Source organism: Pteropus medius, unplaced genomic scaffold (genome assembly GCF_902729225.1).
Source record: "Pteropus medius unplaced genomic scaffold, Ma_sr-lr_union100, whole genome shotgun sequence".
In the NCBI taxonomy this organism is placed as follows: Eukaryota; Metazoa; Chordata; class Mammalia; order Chiroptera; family Pteropodidae; genus Pteropus; species Pteropus medius.
The window spans coordinates 2,530,244-2,553,220 of NW_024350926.1; the positions used below are offsets into that span (position 1 = coordinate 2,530,244).

The 22,977-nt window shown below is 33.8% G+C and overlaps 1 protein-coding gene across 2 annotated transcripts in view; it reads right to left on the minus strand.

The window, feature by feature from the left end:
* Window positions 1–22,977, minus strand: part of ARFGEF1 (ARF guanine nucleotide exchange factor 1) — a 99,161-nt gene that overhangs the window by 38,498 nt on the left and 37,686 nt on the right. For both annotated transcript variants that reach the window (XM_039841808.1, XM_039841809.1), the window contains exons 6-18: window positions 22,279–22,555; window positions 19,847–19,957; window positions 16,625–16,800; window positions 15,575–15,708; window positions 13,019–13,253; window positions 9,828–9,927; window positions 9,594–9,733; window positions 9,381–9,489; window positions 8,560–8,761; window positions 4,823–4,934; window positions 4,280–4,485; window positions 3,927–4,011; window positions 177–348 (exon numbers count right to left, since the gene is read on the minus strand). In XM_039841808.1, coding sequence (XP_039697742.1) covers window positions 177–348; window positions 3,927–4,011; window positions 4,280–4,485; window positions 4,823–4,934; window positions 8,560–8,761; window positions 9,381–9,489; window positions 9,594–9,733; window positions 9,828–9,927; window positions 13,019–13,253; window positions 15,575–15,708; window positions 16,625–16,800; window positions 19,847–19,957; window positions 22,279–22,555 — 2,059 coding nt within the window. The remainder of the gene's footprint in view (window positions 1–176; window positions 349–3,926; window positions 4,012–4,279; window positions 4,486–4,822; window positions 4,935–8,559; window positions 8,762–9,380; window positions 9,490–9,593; window positions 9,734–9,827; window positions 9,928–13,018; window positions 13,254–15,574; window positions 15,709–16,624; window positions 16,801–19,846; window positions 19,958–22,278; window positions 22,556–22,977) is intronic.

Sequence of the window (22,977 nt, forward strand, 5' to 3'; positions counted from 1 at the left end):
GGATAATTGGTCAGAGTTATCTTCCTTTAGCATATGGAGAAAAAAAACAATCATATCAGCAAATTTTACATTATGATACTTCTTGTTAGAATAATACTTTAAGCCAAGTGAAAAACTCTTAAGAACCCATATTTTTCCTCCTGAATAACCAGGACTCAATTGGTTTGGATACTTACTTTGTTTACTTGATTTTGTAGGGATTGTTAGTTCTTTTGTTTCTTTCATTGATATCTTTTTTCCAGCTATTTCATTATAGATGGCGGACAGGTACTCCTCAGGAAGGTCTTTACTGTCATTGATACCTCTGTTCATCTTAATGTACTGTTCCTTTGTCATTTTATTTTTAACCTAGAAATGAAAAACCGTTACATTTCCTAAAAATTAACATTAAAAATTCACTTATATTTTAAGACTTTAAATACTCATTAGAGAATTTCTAAATACTTTGAGGACAGGAAGTGGAAAACACTCAGCAAAACATATTTAAAACGAAGAAAGTCATAGAAAATGACAGCAATGATCCATCGTGGCATATACTAATTCACTATGCTCTGGTGTACACACAAATAATCTGTAATAAAAAAACAGATGAAGAATAAAATTTTTTTTTGTCCGAGGTTTAAGAGTTCTAACCAGTACTTAAGAAAGGAACATGACAATTATTAGAAACATGGTATCAAAAAGATTCAAATCTTTAGTTCAGAAAAACATAAATGTGTTGCCAATAATGTAAAAGCTGATTTTACATGACAATGGATGTAGGATAAAAACAGCTAAAATTTATTGAAAACCAGATAATCTCTGACTCATCATGGCAACTGTTATTAGGTGATCTGGGTAAAGCATCCTTGGAATGTTTTGTCTTGTTTCAGAGTGCTGTGAACAACAATGTCCTACTGCACACCTCGATCCACTTGTGGAGTACAAGTCTGTAAGATGGTGGCCCTGTGATCAAACTTGGGAATTAGCACAGCCAAAATGTTTACGCTTTGTATCTCCAAAAACCCAGATGGACAAAATCCAGAAGTCTTATGTCTCTGAAGATACATTTATTTAATTAAATATACTCTTCCATCTTTTTTTATAAAGAATTAAAGGTAACTTTTCTAAAGATAAGCCTCCTATAAATTTTCAAGAAGGTACATAGAATAATAAGCAGGCAAGTTATCAGAAGTTTGCAAAAGTAACTACAGAGAAACCAGAACGTTCAGAGAATATAACTGAGATACAAACATTTATTTAGTTCAGATTACTATGCAAAGAGATCTTTCTAGAGTGTCAAAAAGGGTGGGAGAAGCACTCTTTTTTCAAAAATGTGAAAATATCATAATAAAAGTTTTCAAATGTAACTTATTATTCAAGGGGAAAAAAAAAATCTCTAACATTTTAACTTTAAAAATTCATCTTGAGTCATAGCGCTAAAAAAATATAAAAGAAAGCAAGCCATTTCATCTGAAGTTCTGAGGAATACTAAAAAACAATGACCCTGGGATACCAAAATAAAAGACCACAAAAGTGCTGCCAGTGAGGGTCTAAAAGAAGTTTAACGATACTTGGTAATTCTGAGCACAGCATAATATCTCAGCATCATGCCAATCAGAGACCAAGAGAAGTCTTGGTAGAAAATCCAAAATAGCAGTAAAGTGTGTGTGTATCCTAGCAGGGCGGCAGGGGCGGATGCTCCCAGGGAGTGGCAGTAGGGACACATTAAGTTCAAGTACATGTGATCAAATGCACTGCTCAGGCAGAATAATTCTGCCACTATGGGATTCTGGGAACAGTATAAAACACAACTCTATTTCTCTTTTCCTGCTTATCTTTTATGGAACACTCTACTCTTGACTTATACTCATGTGCTTAAATTAAGCTGTGCCTAGTTTTAGTGCTTAAATCACATGAAACCAGTGTTATGATGAAAACTAATGATGAAAATTAGGATAAAACTATATACACCTCAAATTTTTAAAAATTCATTGACTCTCACTGTATTAAAAAGGTAGTTTATACATATTCTTGGTGAAAAGGGAACATAAATGATTTGTTAAAATTTATGTTTTAACTTTGAAAACTAAAAACATGGATTCATTTTAAGGGATTCTTTTAAAGTTATTTGTGTCCTTTAAAAATGTCACTGTTATAGTTCATATGGTCTTGAATCATAAATCACATGGGGTCATAATTATGGGTTCAATTTCTTTCTAACAGGCCACTTAGTTTCGTAGGAACTCATAAACTGTTCTACAGGTGCAGACTGCATACCAACACACGACGCTAGCCAGCAGTCTGACAGGGAGTGAGTGGTGTGGCTACACGCTACCATGGCCAGACTAAGACTCCAAGCACACGTCCCCCAGACAGGAACTAGTGCTACGAAGACAGGACACTGGTTCAAGATAATGCTCCCTAACTGGTATGTGTTCAGAAACTTTTAACAATCTAGGTACTACGAAAGGGCATTAAAGGAAGTTTTGATATTTCCTAAAAATAACTTACACAGGAATGTACATATGTACAGAAAAATAAGACACAGATGCATATAACATTGACAATTCATTTACAGAACCAAAATTTTTAAAAATATAACATTCGAAAAGCAAAGGGAAGTAGTGTAAAACATAATTCTTTTTGTTTAGATTGAAAAACCAGACAAAAGACTGATATAAAGATATCCAAGTAAGTTTTAATCTGTAGACTCCCTTATAAACCCAAGGAAAAAAGTATCATGCTAGATAATGAAAATCTTGAAAGTATGCTGCTTTTACTATACTGTCAGTAACATGACAAAGGAAAATTTTAGATGATTAAAATCTTAAATGATCTTTTTTTTAAAAAAAGGTCTATATAAAATCAAGTAATCCTTGGTAAGTGCATAGTTGTTGAATTCTGGTGTTTAAATCTAGGAATAGCTGTTTATAATCTCCCTACATACATTTGGTATATACGTTCCATATTAATCCTACTTTAAACATCTCAAAATACACAAAAAAATCCTTATATTTGCAAAGTTTAATTTTAAACTAACTGAATTTTAATTGTTCCACTACATCTCTGATTAGCAATAAGTATATAGTTTATTTCACATCCTAAGAAAAAAAGATATCATTAGATGCCTATTTCTAAGAAGTACTAAGAAATTCCTGAAAATAGGTTAATTCATAAAGATAATTTTCAAGGATACCAAAGCATGTTTTTAGAAACTAGGCATAAAATACGTAAAATGTTAAAAATAATTTTTTTGCTAGTGAATATCAGAACTCAAGGGATAGTTCCTCAATATTTAAGAAGAAATTATGAATTTTATGAGGCAAGTGAAATCTGAACAATTCTTGGATACTGGATATTTTTATATCATTGTTAATTTTTAGGTGTAATGGTACTGTAGTTCAAATAGAGCTATACAAAGACATACAGTGAAATAAATAAATACAGAAGAAATGGCATGATACTTGGGATTTGCTTTAAAATGACTTGGGTGCGAGATGGGACAGAAAACAAGATTGTCCTTAAGTTGATAACTGGGGAAATTGGGCGACAGGCACAGGAAGAATCACTATACTAATCACCCTACTGTTTAAGTTTGAAATGTGGAAAAAAGAAAAAAAGATAGTTTATATATAGTGTTTTTCCATGTTGTAAAATAACTACAGGCAGAAGAACTACAAACATATTCTTAGATTAAAATTTATCTTAAGCTTTATATAGCTGTCAAGAGACAAATACAGACTTACTTTATAGATATTTAAAGTCTATAATTAGAATTAGTACCAGAAACTACATTTGTAAAATGTACATTACCCCAAATTAAATACCCCAATTTGTTAACTGGTTTAACTAAGATTAAAATTTCAACTATTACTTAACTGAATTCAGAAGAACTTATTTAATGCATACTATTTATTATAAAACTGGCTTGGAAGAAAACGTACCTGTGGACTGTGAAGATCTGTGGTCAGCATGATAATTGAGTAAGCCAAAACATAAGCAGTGTCTGCACTAGCAAAAAGGGTTTGTCTGGAAAAATAAATGTATGTTATAAACTTTTATTGTCTTACAGTTTCATTTAAATAAATCACCTCAAACTCCAAAGCACTTTTAATTTTTTTTAGGATTTATGTTCTAGCTCATATCAATTTCTTAATGGAACTATCTTATCACTCCCAGAGTGCAGACAATCTGCATTCCTTGGGGGCAGAGGGTTATGAATCTCCCAGTGCTCCCTAGCACAGAGTTTTGGATATAGTTACCAACCAATAAGTACTTGAATTTGAATCTTGCTTACCCTTGGTTGCATTCTAGGTATCTTGCAGCAAATTTTTCCATTAATCGATCGATTTTCTGAGCTTCCCCTGGAAGACGGAATCCTTCCAGAAACATACGAAGGGCTGAAACAAAGTCCTTTCCTGAAAAGTCATGTTGGTCCACATATGCATACATGACTTCCTTGTTAAATTTATCATTATCTCCCAGGAATTCACCCACTTGAGTCTAAAGAACAAAAGAAAGAAACCGATGTCCTAATGGAATATTACATTTGCCACACAGCCAATTTAAAACAGAAAAATCCATAAGATCCGCAGATTTTAACTATAGGTTAACTATTTCAAACATGGAACTAAAAGTTAAAATACTAAATGTGTTTATTTTTTAAAAATCTAGGTACTGAGTTTAGAAAATTCAAAAGCAAAATTAAGAATACATAGGTTATTCTTTAAGTTTTACTTATATACTTAGGAAGGCATTTTAAATAAGCAACATGTATTATTATTAATTTAAAAAGGAACTGTACAGAAATGGTTAGAATGAACTAAAATGGTACTCTTACAGAGTCTAATCTTTCCTCTTGATGTAAGAATTGGGCGATATCTTCAGGTGTAGTGCCAAGCATCCCTTGTTCTTGGAGGTACTGTATTCCTCTCTTTGGTTTTTTATTAAATCTAGATAAAGTTATAAGAACATTAGAAATAGAAAATTATTTGTATTCCCTAAAAAAGACCTAAACTGCAATAAATTTTATAATAGCATTTAGAAAACAGAAAATTATTTAATACAATCAATGCATGACAATGATTTATATATTTACATAATCACATAATTATAATTATATATTTATATAATTATAAATGATAATTATATATTTATATAATTATAAATGATTATATATTTAATATAATCAATGCTGTACAAAAAATGTTACAGTATGCAAAGTTTTATTTATTTTCTTTTTAGAAAAGAGTCTCAAATGGAAGCCACCATTATCCTTCATACAGATCATTTCATAGACTATGTGAGATAGTTGCCATGTAGTTGATGAACTTTGAGTAAGGATATGAATAGTTCAAATACCTCATAATTTTAATACACATATTCTCCTTACTGCTTAGGTAATCTTGGCTCATTCTACATATACCCATTAATTCTAAGTTTTCTGCTTTAGCCACAATCTGACTGTATTATTTCCCTTATACAAAAAAAAAAAATTTCCAGATACTCAATATTTGCAAAATAAAGCCCAAACTGATTAGACTGACACACAAAACCTTTCTCAGTATGGCTCCAGGTTCTCACAGCCTCTCTCTCATATACTCCCACATATCCTATCTCGTCCCCTAAACATAATGCATCTGCGGTCTACTTTCTCTGCATGCCTGTCACCTGCTCCACTCACTAGGGAATTCTCCTTCATGCTTAAAGAGGTGATTCAATCAAATGTCACCTCTGTTTCCAGATCATTTACTTCACCTGGGTATTGCAAGATTCTTAAATGGTCTATCTCGTTTTGTTCACATTCTAATACATCCTTCGGGCTGTTGGCAAAGTTGTCTTTCCAACAAGGAAAGCTGATGCTGCTGTTCCTCTGCTTAAAATCCTTCAATAGTATGGCCAATGCCAAGAAGAACAAGACAAAAACTGCTCTTCATGGAGAACAGGGCCTTCTATAATCTGGTCCCAGTCAATGCTTTCTTCTTACTTCCTATCACCCCCACTCCACACTGCCCCTGGCATGCTTAACAGGAAGGAGTCCTCAAATGTTCTCCCTTTCCTCTTGTGCCCGCTGCACATGCCATCCTCGATCTGAAATGTCCTTCCCTGTTCTGTCCTAATGATTCCCCCATTAAGTTCTAAATCAACCACCACCATGTACGCGAATTAAAATCAAACATTTTTCAGCGAGATAAACACAAAAGCTGCTCTCCAGAAGCTCTCACACTAAAGAAACAAGATTTAAAAAAATTATAATAGTAAAAATGCAACAAATAATGTATACAGAGAAGACAGCACTGAAGAGAAAGTGACTAACAGAGATGGTCATGATATACTTCCTGGGGAAGGTGACTATGGAACTGAACTTTGAATAATAACTATATCCTTTATAAATATTAAGAAAAAACATCTCAGGGAGGAAAAAGTCATACTAATACATGAAAGTATAAAACGGCATATTATAATAAATAGCTCTGCATTGTTGGAACAATGAGGTGAGATCAAGTAGTAACAAGTGATGAAGCTTAGAGTCCTACAGATCCAAACCATAAAGGGTATTACATGCCATCACAAGAAGCTGTGGCTTTGTTCTATACAAGCAAGAAAGGGGAGAAAGAGAACCAAGACTTGCATTCAGAAAGATTGCTTTAGCTAAGTGTGAGGAAAGACTAAAGAATAAAAAAGATCAACAGTTAAGTCAATTAAGATTATACTAGTCAAGGCAAGAAATGGTGATGGTTTGCCTTAAGAGAACTATGGGAGATGAGGAGAAGAGAATAAATTGCAGACAGGAAGTAGAATCAATAGGATTTAGTGACAGATTAGATCCAAAGGGAAAACTTAAGGTAACTCCCAGGATTCTAGCTTACAAATTTAGTAATGTGCTGGGGTTACTATGCTAAATAAGAAATAAAGAAATAGGGCATTCTGTTTGTCTTTTGTTTGTAGTAGGAGTATCGGGGTGCTGATTATGGAGAGAATGGAAACTGATAAATCTGGCTATGGCCATGCTGAGTGTAAGAAGCTATGCAATCGCTAGTGGAGACATCCAACAGGAAATTAAAGATATGAGTCTGGACTTCAGTAGAGTTATTTATGTTAAAAATAATACTTGAGAGTTGTGAGATAGTACATGATCACCTAGAAGTTACAAAGTAAGGGACAGAACCCTGGAAATGCTAAGATGGATGCAGGAGATAAACAGCCCATACTGATATGGCATGGTCAAACTGGGAAGAGGGACAGGACACAGTGACATGAGAGGAACAGTCGTGGAAGAGTACACTGGGAGCGCGATAACATGAAAGCATTCTCTTAACAGTATGAAGCAGAAGGCAAGTCTTGTGGCTGAGAGGAGGATAGAAGCTAGGGAGACCTCCACTTTGAATCCATTTGATAACTCTTTCTCATCCCTAAGTAATTCAAATAAGAGTTATCTATCAGACCTTGGCAGTATTTTGTACAACACTCTATTATGGACTGTACGCAGTACCATTTAAAAATAGATTCTGTCCAGATTTAGACTGTAATCTTACATACAAGGAACAGTGTCCATCATGGCTCTTGGTACACAGTCCCAAGTACCAGACACATGTTTGGTGAGTGAACAGCAGAATTTTAATATGAATATCTGTTTACACATACTAGACCTTGAGACTCTCACAAGCAAGGGTTGTTTCACTCGTCAAGTTCCTCTAGGACCTTGTGTACATCTGGAACACATGACAATTTGTAAATATTGACTGAAAAATTATAGAGGTATTATATGGCAACTTCGGCCAATTTTGTGAGACTGTATATGACAAAGAATATGTGTACATTTTATCAATTTTTAAATATATATTAACTCTGAAAAAAGGCATTCATCAAAAGGAATTGCTTAAGAGTCAGGAAGAAATGCTTTATAGCAGAAGTAGTAAGCCAACTAAAGATAAAAGGAAATTTTTAAGTTTACAGCAGCTAAATTCATGGAGAAAGATCAACAAGTTCTTTTTCCCTTACAGTATCTCTCTGAAACAAGAGATGGGCAATACGAAGGAGAAAAGCAGCATTTAGACAAGAAAAACAGTCCAGGAGCAGGCCTAATGAAGAACTGACCTCTCAAGGTTTGGTAGAGGAGCCAGGTGGGAAAGGGAGGTTATCACCTTATCAGCATATAAAAATGAAATCAACAATAATGGATCAATAACAAGAGTAGCACAATTGCAATGGAGAACATATAAAACCTATAAAGGAGCAATGCTAGCTGTTAGCAGTTTCATACTTCGAACTTTTTGAGTTGTCACCTACTTAGGAAATATAATAGGGGATTTTATTACGGAACTAAATAACGCAAAACTGCACAGATGCACAAAACAGCAAATAAATTGTGGTGTGAAATTTAACGTGCATTACAAAGGTTTGTTTGGGATCGACTGCAGGAATAAGGGGAACCATGCCCCACTTTACTCACTGACAGGTGGTAATAAGGCAAAAAAAAAAAATAAGCTGAAGATGTAGTGGAATCCAGGACAGGGGTAGCACAGCAGTGGCAGAGGGACACTTGATCACACTGCTCCTTAAAAATCAGACACTCACAAATCTATCCCTTGTTCTATTATTTCTTTCTGTTGCTTTAGGACTTCAAATTGTTCTGGATTATCAGTGCCAGACATCTGTGTGCTGTAGCTGCCTATTCCTGATGATGATGTTGACTCCAGGGAATTTAAACTTCCGTATCTGTTTATTGTCTCAGGGTGTTTGATTTCACTTGTCTCTTGTTCTGAGGGTTTTTCCTGACCTGTAAGTAGAAAAACGGATAAATTATTCTGTCAAAGAAAAAAAATGTACAAAGTAAAAAATTCTTAAATAAGGCAAGATATTTCAATGTTGCTTAGATATCTGTTTAGTATAAATAAAGTGTTAGGTGCCATTAATACAATTTACACCACTAAAAGGAGTTCCTTTTGCAGTCCCTGTGCTGAGTGTCCACTGGTTTCCGCTCTCAGCTCATGCTTCATGGGGATCAGTTTTCTCTCAATGGACTAGGATTACTCTAGGCAGCCCCGCAGCTACGAGTTTTTCTCTAAGGGTAAACGTCAGACATAGATGAACAATTCAATCTTCTTAAAATATACCGGCTTTTGTATGTTACTTCTATGACTATAAAAGTTGCATAAATATGTTTCACTTTAATGTGATATTCAAAATATTTCTAGGAAGATCTAGAAAGAAAATGTTTGGATAACTAAGTTGGAAATTTATAATTTTAAAGCTCATTATTTGCTTATAGACAATGCTTCTTCGTCAGCTAAATGAATAAAGACATCATGAAATTGGCTTAATGGCATCTGCAACTATCCTCCAAAGTATCATTCACTTAAAATGACAAAGAATTATAACTCAAAACATCACCTTACCGAGAGTTGTCTGAGAGTTGGGATTCACATACTGATCCTTACTCCATTCAACCATACACTTCAAAATTGACACTAAGCATTCTAAACCTTTTTTCCTCAGGCTCAATTCCTAGAAAATATTTCACAATAAGAACCAAAACAAGATCTTTTAAGGCAAACACAGTGCACTTCCTCAGCAAAGTTTAAATTTAAAAATGCTTTCAGAGTTCTTACCTGGACATTGCTCATACCAAGTTCCTGACTGCCCCGTCCTTGAGCAATTTTCGATAGATCATTTACTAGTCTTTCAAATATATTTGCTGCATTTAAGTCACAGTCATAGTTTACATAAATATCCACTACACTCTGAGCATCTGTAATAATACAATACATTAACAAAAGGCATATAGTATATGAGTATATTTAACCTTTTAAATATAATAAGATAATAAGGATAATTTCAAATACCTGCACAAATCCTTGTCAATGTCTGAATAACCATCCATTTGTGGTCAAATGAGCTGGTAGAAGTTTCCAAAATGTATAGGAAAATTTCTTTAAAGAATACCTGTGATTAGGGGGAAAGGTCTGTTTAAAATATTGTTTATGATTCGTTTTTTGTTATCACTTCTTACGCAGCCCGAAGCTGCAGAGCGGAGGCTGGGATCCAGGATGGTCTGGAGTTCAACTCCTCCTATGTCCATCTCTGAAACATCAGGACTAAAATAACTTGGGTGGGTGACCTAAACTAGCCCATGCAGCAAGAGCACTGCGCTTCACACTACTATTTGCTGTCACACAGCCACTACAAAAGAAATCTACAAGGATTTGGAGACCCCCTGGGTGATCATTTCTTGAACATATTGACAAAACTAATGGAACTCATAATTCATTTTTTAACACCCCAAACAGCATAAACTATGTTCTGTTTATCAGTTATGTTTTTCAGACATTATACTACTGGTCAAGCCTATTGTTCCTAGATTTAAAAGTAAATGATATAATCCACACAATAAAAAAGATCTAGTTTTCACACATACTGTTATATTTTCATAATTACTCACACAAGTGGAAATCTCTATTGTCTGAAAACTAAAAACTTATTGCTCACTATTCTTTATACCAAATAATGTCAAGCACAAAGCAGTTAATCAACCTAATTAAATAAATTTCAATTTAAGAGCTAAGAATTTTCAAATCCAAATTTTAGAAAGGTGACTGTGATCTAAGAGGGGATGACTGAAAAAGAAAACCAAAAACAACATACAGAAATTCGTATTTATGACTAACAACTTCTCCCCCCAAAATTCCCCAAACTGAATGAGGTACCCTTATAATGTGCTTTTCTTTCACAAAATTCATCACTTTTCTATTGCTTGCTTAATGTCAGTACTTCTTGCATGACTATAGCTTTAAGAAGGTGGAGGCCATATCCTTCTTGTTGAGCACCGTGTCCACACTGCATGGCATACGATAGGCATTCAATAAATATTTATGGCCACAGTTCTCAAACACTGCACCGAGGTGACCCAGAATGCTGCAGCAAACTCAGAGAGATGCTAGGAGAATTTTTGAGGTAAAAGTCAGAAGGAAACACATCTCTTAGGTATCTTGAAAGATTATTCACAGGGTCCACATTACATCAGGTAGTCCATGCTATATTCTTTCAATGACATCATTGTTTTTGCAAACCTGGGTTTTAGTAGTTGCTATGATAAAATGCAGGTACTGAATGCAAATCAGTGAGGAATAGGAAATGAGGGTAGCAGTATCCGATTCCAAGGTCTGAGAAGTTGTGCCATATCCAATAGGCACATACATTCCGACTATTTAAAACTATTTTCCAAAACAGACATATAAGTTAATGCCCATGGAAAAATCACCTTATAGGAACTCTGAAGTGAATAGTCTCATAAAATGAATCTTCATTAACAACAATCTCAACTTTGTTTTGCAAATTTAAGTTTTCGCATGTTGGGTTTTCTCCAACTGCAACACAGCTCACCCTGCATTTAAATATGTTCTATGTTTCCAAAAGCATATCTATACTCATCTTGTTTTATTCCCATAATCTCCCCATAAGGGACAATGGTGAGTGAAATAAACCTTATCGTAAAAAAAAAAAAAAAAAAAAGACATTACAATAATTTGTAATAAGAATCTACCATCTATGAGAAGACAGGAAATTTCTCAGAGTATTTCCTTTTAAATTTGTGCTTACAAAAACTTTGTGTATCAAATTTACTCTACAAAAATAGTAATCTCAAATGATTTTTGTGATATATGATTCCATAAGAATTTATATTTCACAGTCTACTAAACAGCACTTAATGAAGTAGAGTCTCAGTGTCCAAAGAATCTGTAACTGGATACACAAAGTCTTCCAAAACTGTCGAATGGCAATTTAAATGCCTGATCATCAAATGAAAGACTTTTAGCAGGTTACAGAAGCAAAAGTTCCAAAAGTTTTTTTAAGTCTCTTATCTGTAGTTTCTGAAGATAATGGGGGAAAAAAACTATGTGAAAATTGCAACTGCTGTTAAATGCTTACATTATTTTAATATGGTATATGGCAAACTTCTAAAATTTGACAACATGTATGGACCAGAAATTGTTACCTGTCCAAAAATACAGTCCAAGTTGAAAAACTTTCACTTTACACATCAAGCCCTTATTCTGTCTCATTCTCATAATAATGTACTACATAAATTTAAACAGATTATCAAAAATAATAAAAGATAATATAATTATCCTAACTACCTTGAAATTCTGGGAAAATAATTTATGCTTTCTATGGGTTAATGAATTTTTAGTCTTGAGTTACAATTAAATAAAAAATAAAAACTGAAATGTAACTTTTATATCGTATCAAACATAACATGAAGGCAAAAGCTGACCAGCATAAAAGTATTTCTAAAATATACAATGTCCCAAACAAAACTATTTTAACAAATGACAAGTTGGAAAAAGCACCTATTAAGTCTGTAAAACATAAAGTACTACTTTTAAATACAGAATTATTTGAAGGTAAAAACAAAAGATCAGGAATTGGTACACTTGTACGATATGTGCGGACATGTTTGGAAGACTCCCAAATTTAGTTTTGCTAAGTTTCTGGAAGTATTTTAGAACCACATGGTTGCTACTCTATTTCCAAAGATCTTGGGAGAAAACTTTAGGAATCTAATATATACACTAGATTTATACATCCTATGTCCTAAAATATAAGCCAAAAAATATAATCCATCTCGATCACCGCTTTAAAGTGCCAAAAACTTAAATGGCTTAAAAGTATATACATGCATACAAAGTATATAAATTTAGAGCTTTCTTTTAAGATAACCAAAACCGTGATTACATACTATATATACAATGGCAAAATTATTGTGAGGGCCTAGCTAATTCAAGACAACTATCATTTATACAACTAGCATAAATTCCCTGAAGGCAGGAACTGTGTCTTAACTTGATTTTGCATTTCTTACCTAGTGTTTAGTGCTTTGTAGGCACATGTTAGCTGAATGGGTAAAGAAAAAAAAAACAGTATGTGACAATACACAAACATTATTTCGCATTCTGAAAAACTTTCCAGTGTATTAATAATCTGATTTAACATAAAACAAATGAAATATTCAACAATGCCTAAATGCAGAACATACCTCAATTTGCATCTTCAAATGTGTCTTGAAGTTGGACAACAAAGTAAGAAATATGGAAAGAGAAAGCTCAAAAACCTCTGGAACAGATGAGACTCCATTTTTTGAGAGTGCAACACACAGGTACTGTTTAATAGCATTAATAAACATCTCATTTGTCCTGAAAACAGGTCCTGCATTCTGCAGAATGGATAGAAGTAACTGCAATGAAAGAATCTTGGATCGTAACTCATGAGACCTAAAATGTAAAAAAGAAGGCACAGTATATGGACAAGTTTAGCGTTATGGTAACCAAAGGCTGTTCTTAAGATATTTCCTGGTACCATATACTTTCACAAACTTTTAAGTGGAGAGGAACAGAAAACTCTACAACATAAAAAAGAAAGTACAGTATAGAATAAGCTTAGACACTAATAATGGCTAATTTCATTGATGTCATCTTGTACCACAAAATTTCATCTTTTAAAATGGGAAAACAATCATTCATTTTTAACATTTTTAACATTAGTTACTGTTCCTCTGAACAAAAAACAATTTCAAGATTTGTCTTGTTCTTTTCACAAGCATATTTCACTTTTTAGAAATCATAATGAACTTAAATTAAGTGCCACACTTAGTATATACAGGTCTAATGTACTTTGTTCCTAGTTTTGCTACTCAAAAATTCTAAACACTAATAAAAACTTTTGGTTGTGTTAACAAGTTATAGCACAACTTCAAGGTTACTTTTTCAGTAACTGTTTAAAGTTTTTTTTTTTGAAAAATATGCAAAGAGGCTTTTAGAATCTCTTAATAGCTTATGCATTTATTCCAAGAATTTTTAATAAAAAAAACTGAAAAACACGTTTTCAGCTTTAATTTAAAAACTTTTTTCTGATCAATATACTGTACCACACTCCATCCTGATCACTGTCTAGCATTTTAATTATCAGATTTCATAAATACAATTTTTCTCCCATTGAAACAGACTTCTTAAGCCCAGCTAAGGATACTGATCCCAGGCAACTTTTCAAATGCAGGCTATACTTAAATGCTTTAGCAGCTGGTTCTTTTATTTATTCCAAACGCTATATTCAGTCACACTTACGTCATAAACTTAATTCTTCTTCACTAATAACATCAAATTTTTAAGTTATATCCTCCTTAAAGTAGGTCTTCATCAATTCAGAATGACATGTCAAAATTGTCAATTTCTGAACAAGTTATCGTTCCCACTCATGAGAATAAAAAATTGAAAAATTCTAAATATATTCTTATGAAAATATAATAAAGTTTATATTGCAATCGGAACCTAATCCTTTTTCTGTATAGTTTATATTTTCAAAATACAGAAACGTCAATAAATTATATTTCTGACTCCAAGGAGTTAGATCTAAAAAGATTTTAGAATTTTACACTTCTGGGCCTAATAGGTGCTTCTCACTGAATCAGTACAATGTGACAAAATAGAACAAAATTTCAGAAAATAAAGTTTTTATAACTGTTTCTAGTCTTCTCAGTTGACACTTAGAAACTGAAATGTTCTAGAGTTTTTTTAATGAAGTAGTGTTGCTTCCATTTCTCATTTCATAATCCCTTTCTCAAAGCCACTCAGGCCTTCTCCAAGGTTTCTTTCTCCAAAGTTGTCCTGTTATAATACATCATGCTGCAACATTAGAAAAGCACGCCTCTCTAATAACTCCCAAAGTCAGTCACAAGCAGGAATTAGTTACACTTGAATCACACAAAAGATATTTGATGACTTACAAAAATTGCTCTTTCCTGCAATTTAAACTACGATGTGTGATGGGAATCAGACAAGTGACTACTATTGCAAGGTACTTCCTGTTCCCCATGGCAAAAGGTATGTTAGAGCATTTTCCAGACCTTAATGGATACATATTCTCTTTCGTTATGACTTTTAAGATTTCTTTCTCTTAGGTTTTATTATCTTTTAACTGGTAGCTTTCAGAAACCTAGTATGAGGCTACATTTAACAGGGCTGCAATAACTCCAAAGTTACTTAAAATACTGAAATAAGAGTTCAGCCAATCATGTGATATTTATTAAGCACCTACTACATACCAGGCACAATTCTATAAAGCTGTCGGTATGCTCTGGGAAATAGTGTAAGGTATCTACTCTAGCAGTTTTGGAACTCAGTGTTTTTTAATATAGGCTTTTTAAAAAAATAAAATAGGAAGCAGCTCCATAGTGCAGTGGTTAGCATGTCTGCTTTACACGCAGAAGGTCCTGGGTTTGCACCCCAGGTGGAGCCATGGACCAGGTGCGCCAGGCCCTAGATGCACGCCACAAGCGTGCAGGAGACGCCCCACCTTCAGAGATCCAGTTCTTAAGGGGAAACGGCAACATCCATAGGTCAGAGGTAGAAGTGGGGGGTTTGGGGAAGTAAAGAGGGGAGGAAATAAATAAATAAATAAATAAATAAATAAATAGCTAGCCCTAAAATATATTTTTCAACATCTTACAGGACAATAAAAACAAAAGAAAATCCCGGTATCTTACAGTAATTTTCGAGCTTTAAAAACTATTTATCAGGCAGCACAGCTACCTACTTACTTTGGGTCTGGCGGTCCATCTGACAGTGGCTTCATTGACAATTTACACAATGACCTGAATACTAGAAAGGCATCCTTTTGTAAAATATGGGAAAACTTAGCACCAGGTGAAGGTCCTGAAGAATTTCCAGATTCCTAAACGAGTTAACAATACCATGTAATGAAGACATTTGCCTATGTAAAATCATTTCAGTCTTTATATATTTTATTTAATTCAGTAATAGGTGGGGTTTTATTGGAAGGGAAACCAGATAAGGAATCTGCTACACTGTTTTTCTTTAATTTGACATCCTATCCCCACCCCAACATTAATACCTTAAAAGTGCATTCTTTTAAAATATTCCCTTTGCCAAATAACCTCTTTAAAATTTACCCAGTTTATAATATTAGTAACCAAAACTAGCACTTTGTGCCCTGACAATATATCTCATCTGCAGCCTAAACTATGCTTTCTGCTGTCACTGGGTGCTTCATGTTTTGTCCTAGTTTATTTTTTATCTGCTCTGGGCAGACAGACATGAGACAATGGAGACTGCCAAGGCAATGACGGTCAACAAGGCTATGAAAAGTTACCCCTATGTATGGGGCAATGATTTAGAGGACTTATCTAAAAAGGAAAAAAAACACACACACACAAAATATAGGGTAGGAAAGATGAGGACGAGCTATCACTACCATAGTATGAATTTCATAGTATGAATTTCATTGTTGCCTAAACAAAAGATGAAGTTCTCAAGATTTCTAAAATTTCTTTCTCATCCTATGATACTAGAGTTATCTTATAACTATGACAAGAATTTTCTCTTTAAATGTAATTTCAATGGACGGGGGTATGGGGAAGTATGTGAACACATGAGAAACACTGGAGTTGGAAATTCAGCTATCAATTAAAGAAATAAACTGTTTTGGTTTGTTATCAATGAGGAAAAAAACTCAAGTTGTTATTTTCCCAAACTGAAATCAACCAGCATCAACTGAATATATTAACCACGAGGTGCTGGGAGCCTATAAATATATAAGATTAACAGAATTTTCCCACCCCCATTTATACCTGAGTATCATTGGAAGAGACAGACAGTCTGTCATCAGGTAAGGACGGTGTATATGCAACGGAAACTGGTGTTCCTGGAATTCCATTCGCTTGAATATTTTCACTGTCGCTACCATCCTCTATAGCTCCAATGGTGCCATCTGTCCTTGCATTTATAGTAGTTCTTTCTCCCATATCTAAAACAGTAAGAATAAAAAATGTGCAAATATACCTGACTTAACTGAAGTATACTGAAAAAGCATGGAGTATTTAAAATGAAACAGTGGTAGAAAAGCGATGTGAAGTAGTATGCATTGGCACTACTTAAAGGTTAGCATACTTACTAGTAAGTAAATATGCATTTGGAATACATCCAAATATGATCCTTAAGAAGCTATAGCAATGAAACACACTCAGCTGATGAAAGACTAACCAGGATGTGCCAAAACAGAAGCTTACTTTTAGTCTATATATATACTAAACTAAATTGGGTTCTGATGAATGCTAATGCCTTAAGATGGTAAGAGAAATTCCTTGAAAAAAAAATACACAATTATCAAATAAGAGTTTGGAAATGCTGGGAAATAGATTTCTTTATTATAGTCTTTAATTTGCTAATACACTGAGCTCTCCAAAGGGGATATACAATATGCAGTATTTTATTTATTTTATCATGAGCCCTCTCCTTTTTTTAGAATACCTATTAATACCTCTAATATATTCTTTGGAACATAGCTATGAAAATAATGGCCTCTACCCTGAATATTTTTCAGTATGTCACTCTAAGTCATCACACTTGTAATTACTATAATTGTAATTAATAACTTGTGGTAGAACAAATATAGATAATCCAAATGCCACCAAGTTACTGCAGTATCAGAACTACTCTAAGCTGTAACATGTTACATTCAAAAAGGAATGCATAGATGTCTATAGCCATAACTCAGCAGTTATCAAGGAGGAAACCGCTCCTCTCATCCTACCAATTAAAAGAAAATTATAAGCTAGGGAAATATACTGTACTATAAGGAGCACAGGTTTCACAATGTGAAAGACCTGTGTTTCAATCAAGTCTCCACTATTTGACTAGGTAAGTTATGTCATCTTTCTTTGCCTCAAGTTTCTTCATTAGCAACAAAGATAATAATGTCTATGAGGAATCGCCAAAAAACACGTGTGCACACGCACACACAAATACATAGAGAACATAATTGGTTCTCAGTAAGTGGTAGCTATTATTAATTTTGTTGATAATTGATAACATGTGCTCAATTTTTGATTGAGTCAAGTAATGAAAGGACTAAATCTGCTGTTCCTACTCTGAAACTGCTTTCTGCTCTCCAAAGCAGAATATCCTAGATAGATTAAACTGGATTATTCCAAAGTATGTTGTACAATTAACAAGTGGTAAATGAAAAAGATACTCGCTGGTAAAAACCTATTTGGGTAACTCTGCACTACACAAAACACTTGCTTCCCTAGTGGACCTCTGAAGCTTTAATATGCTAATACTAAATACAATTTTTTGTATGTATACATCTTACATATATAAGAATGCTTATATATAAAAAAAATTCTCTGGAAGAAGTCAAGATTTAATGATTATCGGAAATTGATAATCATTCCCCAAAGCACATATTCCAAATCTTTTTCTCTCTGCATCCAATTACATCTCCTCCCACCACCCCTCCTCCATCTTCCCTTAACAAAGGACTTTCACCGTCCACTTAGCTAAGAGGTAGGTAATTTAACACAGGCTTCCTCACTCTCCACTGCCTGATTACAAAGTTCCTTGACATCAACTATGTGTCTTTTTCTTCCCTCTCATTTCTAAGGTGAACCATTAACTCGCCCTCAAATCCATCTCTTCTTGCCTTCAGCAGTATCCTCCTCCTCTGAGTTTTTTCCTGTAATACTACATTTTCAATTCCGAACACATGGCTGGATCTTCCCTGCTACTCAAACACACTCAAATCTTTTCATGTTAAAAAAAATCCCTTCATCTCTTGCCACACCTCAGCTACTGTCCATTTTTCTCCCTCTTTTTATCAAAATTTCTGAAAGAAATAATCAATATTCATTGATAATACTTTCCTTTTTAGGAAATTTCTCAAAGGAGTTGAAAACATTTTCTGATTTTATTTTCAGGCTTTGAAGTCAGATATTGAGTTGAAATCTTCATTTTACCACTTCCTACAAGTTAACTTAATTCCCTCAGTGCATCAATTTTCTCATTTGTGGGGAAAAAAAAAAAAGAATAGTAACAGCACACAAACATCTCAGCGTTTGGGGAGGACTAAATGCATAATTCCAAGTAAAGCACATAAAATCACTTGGGCTACATAGAAAGTACTTTATAGAGTTGATATTATTCTCTATTTTTTCCCTCTAATTCTCTCTCCAATTGCCCCCGAACGGAAGTGCAGACTTCTGTTTTCAAAGTGGTGAACTGAGCCCACTAATTTACTTTCTCCTTTGATGAATCCAACAAAAATTACTAGGAGAAATACAAACGACAGACAAAATCTTTAACAACACTGGAAAACTAAGAAGGATATGATCAATGGACCAAAATCTTGGAGGAATTCCTAGAAAATATGGTTCAGATCATTTAATCATACTTCTAGAAGTATATGTGGTAAGGTACTATGCTTAGTCCTGTGCAAGATGTCATGAATTAAATCACCTTCAGTGGATTGGTCTCAAATCTAACCACATCTGTAATAAGTATTTATGAAAATGTGATTAAAATTCCTAACAAAATAACATTTTTATAATGCAATCCATAAGATAGAAACTGGCTCTATATCAACTATAACTTAGTCGTGATAATGAAGGTATAAGAAGTCATGATTTTTCCAACAAAGACAGAAAATACTCAAAACCAAATTCGATTTAAACATTTTCTAATTAAAAAGTTCAGCACATTTAGGAGGATAGAGAATACACACCTGCCCCTCTCCCACCGAACATAAAATCAAAACGTAGAATGGCACTCACCACTTTTTAATGGGGTGAGGAAAGGTGGGTTTTATGTAAAATTGTAACTGAAGCTGGAGAAAAAAAGGAGTTGTCTTCTATAAGCAAAGATATTTAAATATATTTTCTACACATACCCATTCTCACTAATTTAAGAAAGAGCTTATTTTTTTGTCCTTTTTCATTCACACATTATAAAGAGTCTCCATAGCCAGATAAAAATCCTTAAGACAGAACAAACTCATTCTGAGTGAAATGCACTACCTCCAACGACAATGTTCACCATTTCCTCTACGATGCTCTGCACGATGTCTTGTGGCTTTTCCTCACAGTCGTGGTTTTCTCCATCATATAATATGTCATTTTTAGATAATGCTTTAAGAAGAAAAAAAATCAAGAAAACATTTTGGAAACTTGTTACTAAATATTTATAATGAAAAACTTTCTTTAAAAAATGAATTAAAGCAAAAAATCAAATAGATGACACTAGAAGCATGTTAAACCTTCAAAATTTATAACCAAACCAAATTTTAAAATATTTTACAAATTCAATTTCAGCAATGATTCATTTGACAATAAATTACACAACTTATGTGAATTTTCTAGATTATTCCTTTTAAGAACCAAAACTTTTTCAAGTATTTTGAATGAAACATTTCTAATATATCTCACACCAAATACATTAATTGTAATTAAAGCTTTCTTTGATTAATTAAGCTCACCACTGTGCTCTAGGATAGTGAGGTCTGTGAAGATGCAGAGACAGGGCCGTGTGGGCCTCCACCAGTGCTTCCCGGCCCCTCTCTACTATTTGTTCCCCAACGGAACCTACACACTCAATGTAAAACTGAACTTCAAAAGTAAAGAACTCATTCCCCAATTTAACATTAATCAAAACAGATATAACTGTCAATCAGAACTTCTGAACGTAAGAGAAACCGATAAAACTTGACATTCCAGTTAGTTTGTATAGATTATTGTAGATAAAAATAGGATTTCCACTGGGTTTTTTTAAATGTTGAAAATACATCAGGAATGCTCAATTAGCACTTTAGGAGGCTTTGGGAACTGGACTCTGTTCTGGGAGCCGTTGCCCTATACCAAATGGCCTCAGACCACATATTAGCTGATAGTGCTGCTATTTATATCCCCACCCTCACCACTATAAAGGACCACTACTCATAATTCTGGTTTCCAGAAGCCTGTCCTCCCTATTGCTCACTGATTCTAATCATTGTTTGCTGCATTCTACAAAATACTGAATGCCAGGAAACTTGATAAATAAGTATATCAAATCATTAACCTTATTTTAAAAAGAAATCCAAACACAATAGCATTTAGTCTTTTGCAGAGTAAAAACATAAATGTCTTGACAGATCATTTTTCTACCATTCTTAAGCTTTGTATTTCTGTGCTCCAGTTGGCTAAAATTAGCTCTTCTGAATATCATTTTCAACATAACTAAATATGCACAGTAACTAAAATGTGCTTTTAAATGACTGGTGAATTAAGAGTCAATTCTCATACAAACCATCTAACAGAAAAAGATTAAAGAAACAGTAATAATATTTATTACACATAGGAAATGATTAGAGAAGTTAATTATTATGTCCAAAGTCACATAGCTAGTAAGTGACAGAGATGTGATTCAAAGCAAGTAATCTAACTCTTGCCAAAAGCAGGCTAGAAAAACATAAATTGCACACGCGGTATAGACTCCCTCTTAGCTTGAGTCCTGTGAATACTTGGTTTTTCAAAATTATCCCTTTTAAAGTAAACAGTAAAGTATTAAAAATTGTCAAAAGCATCTATTTATGCCACGGCTGATGTTTATGCCACTATTAAGCTATGGAAAAGATATGGGGGAAAAAAAATCAAAAGCTGAAATTATAGAAGTGTTTCCTCAAAGTGAAGTAAAATCACAGATTTCAGATGAACTGTAACCAAGCCCTAACCATCCTTGGTCCACACAACCACAATGGACAGGACACTGACCTAAGGAGAAACAAAGGGAACCACCGAACAATTTTATAGAATAGCTAAAACAGAATGTTTGGGGGAGGAAAATGACTTCGTGTGACTATTTTTAGAAAAACAGATTTGTAAAATAAATCTCTTAATTTTTGTAATCTTGTAACCTTTTTCTTATAAATTTACTTGGGAAAAATACTGTCAAAGAACATCTCGATATAAAAATAAACTAAATATTTTTTGTATGTCAGGGGTTACTCAAAAGATTTCTTTTCATATTTAGCTTCAGTACTTTTTTTATCATATTTTCTGAGTAATATCATGATTTCCTAAAATTTTCAGTCACATTCCAGAAAACTTTACTAAACAGGTCTCTTGATTGCTGCGAAATTAATTTAAGAAGAAAACTGAAGTTCCTATATAACATGCTAACAGACATTTATAACCCTCTTTAGTAACACACATCTCCTCCAAAACAAGTCTATAAATCATACTGCTCATGAGATGCTAATGAATGCATAGTATTGTTAACAGATGTCTCGTGGGTCGAAGTAAAATTAAATTTATCACCTAGGATGGAGAAAGTCCACAATTACCACAATGTGTCTAATACCCATTATATTATATTACTTTCCACATCTCTTTACCAACAACACATTCCTACACTCTTCCCTTAATATATACACATACACCCATCCACCCAGAACCCCTTTCAAAAAGATTACTTTCAGCTGCAGTTGCCTGATCAGCTTCAGTCTGTTCATTTTCTGCACTGGAAATATCAGATCCATTTTCATGCTCTGTGTCATCCTGAAGGTTTTTATCCACATCATTTGTATGGGGATCAAGCTCTCCTTCATGTTCTTGAGATATTTGATCAACAGTCTGAGGTGGCAGGTACCTAAGGTGAGGTGATTCAGGCTCGTGCTGGCTCACGGGCGATTGCAGCAGATGCTGCTGCTGTCGATGCCTTTCTTTTTCCATTTGTTTGGCTTCCTGCAACTGGAAATAGAATAATTTCCAATGTTTGTAAAATAAGTTGTTAAAAATTTGAAGGGAGAATCTTACACAACTATAAATTCTTTACATAAAGTGTCACTTCATCTCTAGGCTTACAAATTGTAGTCCATCAGAAACAAAGAACATAAAATATATTAAAACACACAAAAACAAGTAACAGTGGTTACTGCATAGGGGAATGGAAACTGGTACACAAGAACAGGGATGGAAGTCTTTCACTATGTATGTTCTTTTGTTATTTCTGGTGTTTGAATAATGAACATGTGTTACCCACACCAAACAAAATTTAAAAAGCTAAAATACTTTTTAATAGCCTCAGAATAATAATGAGGTTGTTGCCAATGGTGGACTTATCTAAAATCAAGTAAACGTTTCACTAAGGGAGGAGGAAAGGTAGATAGGGA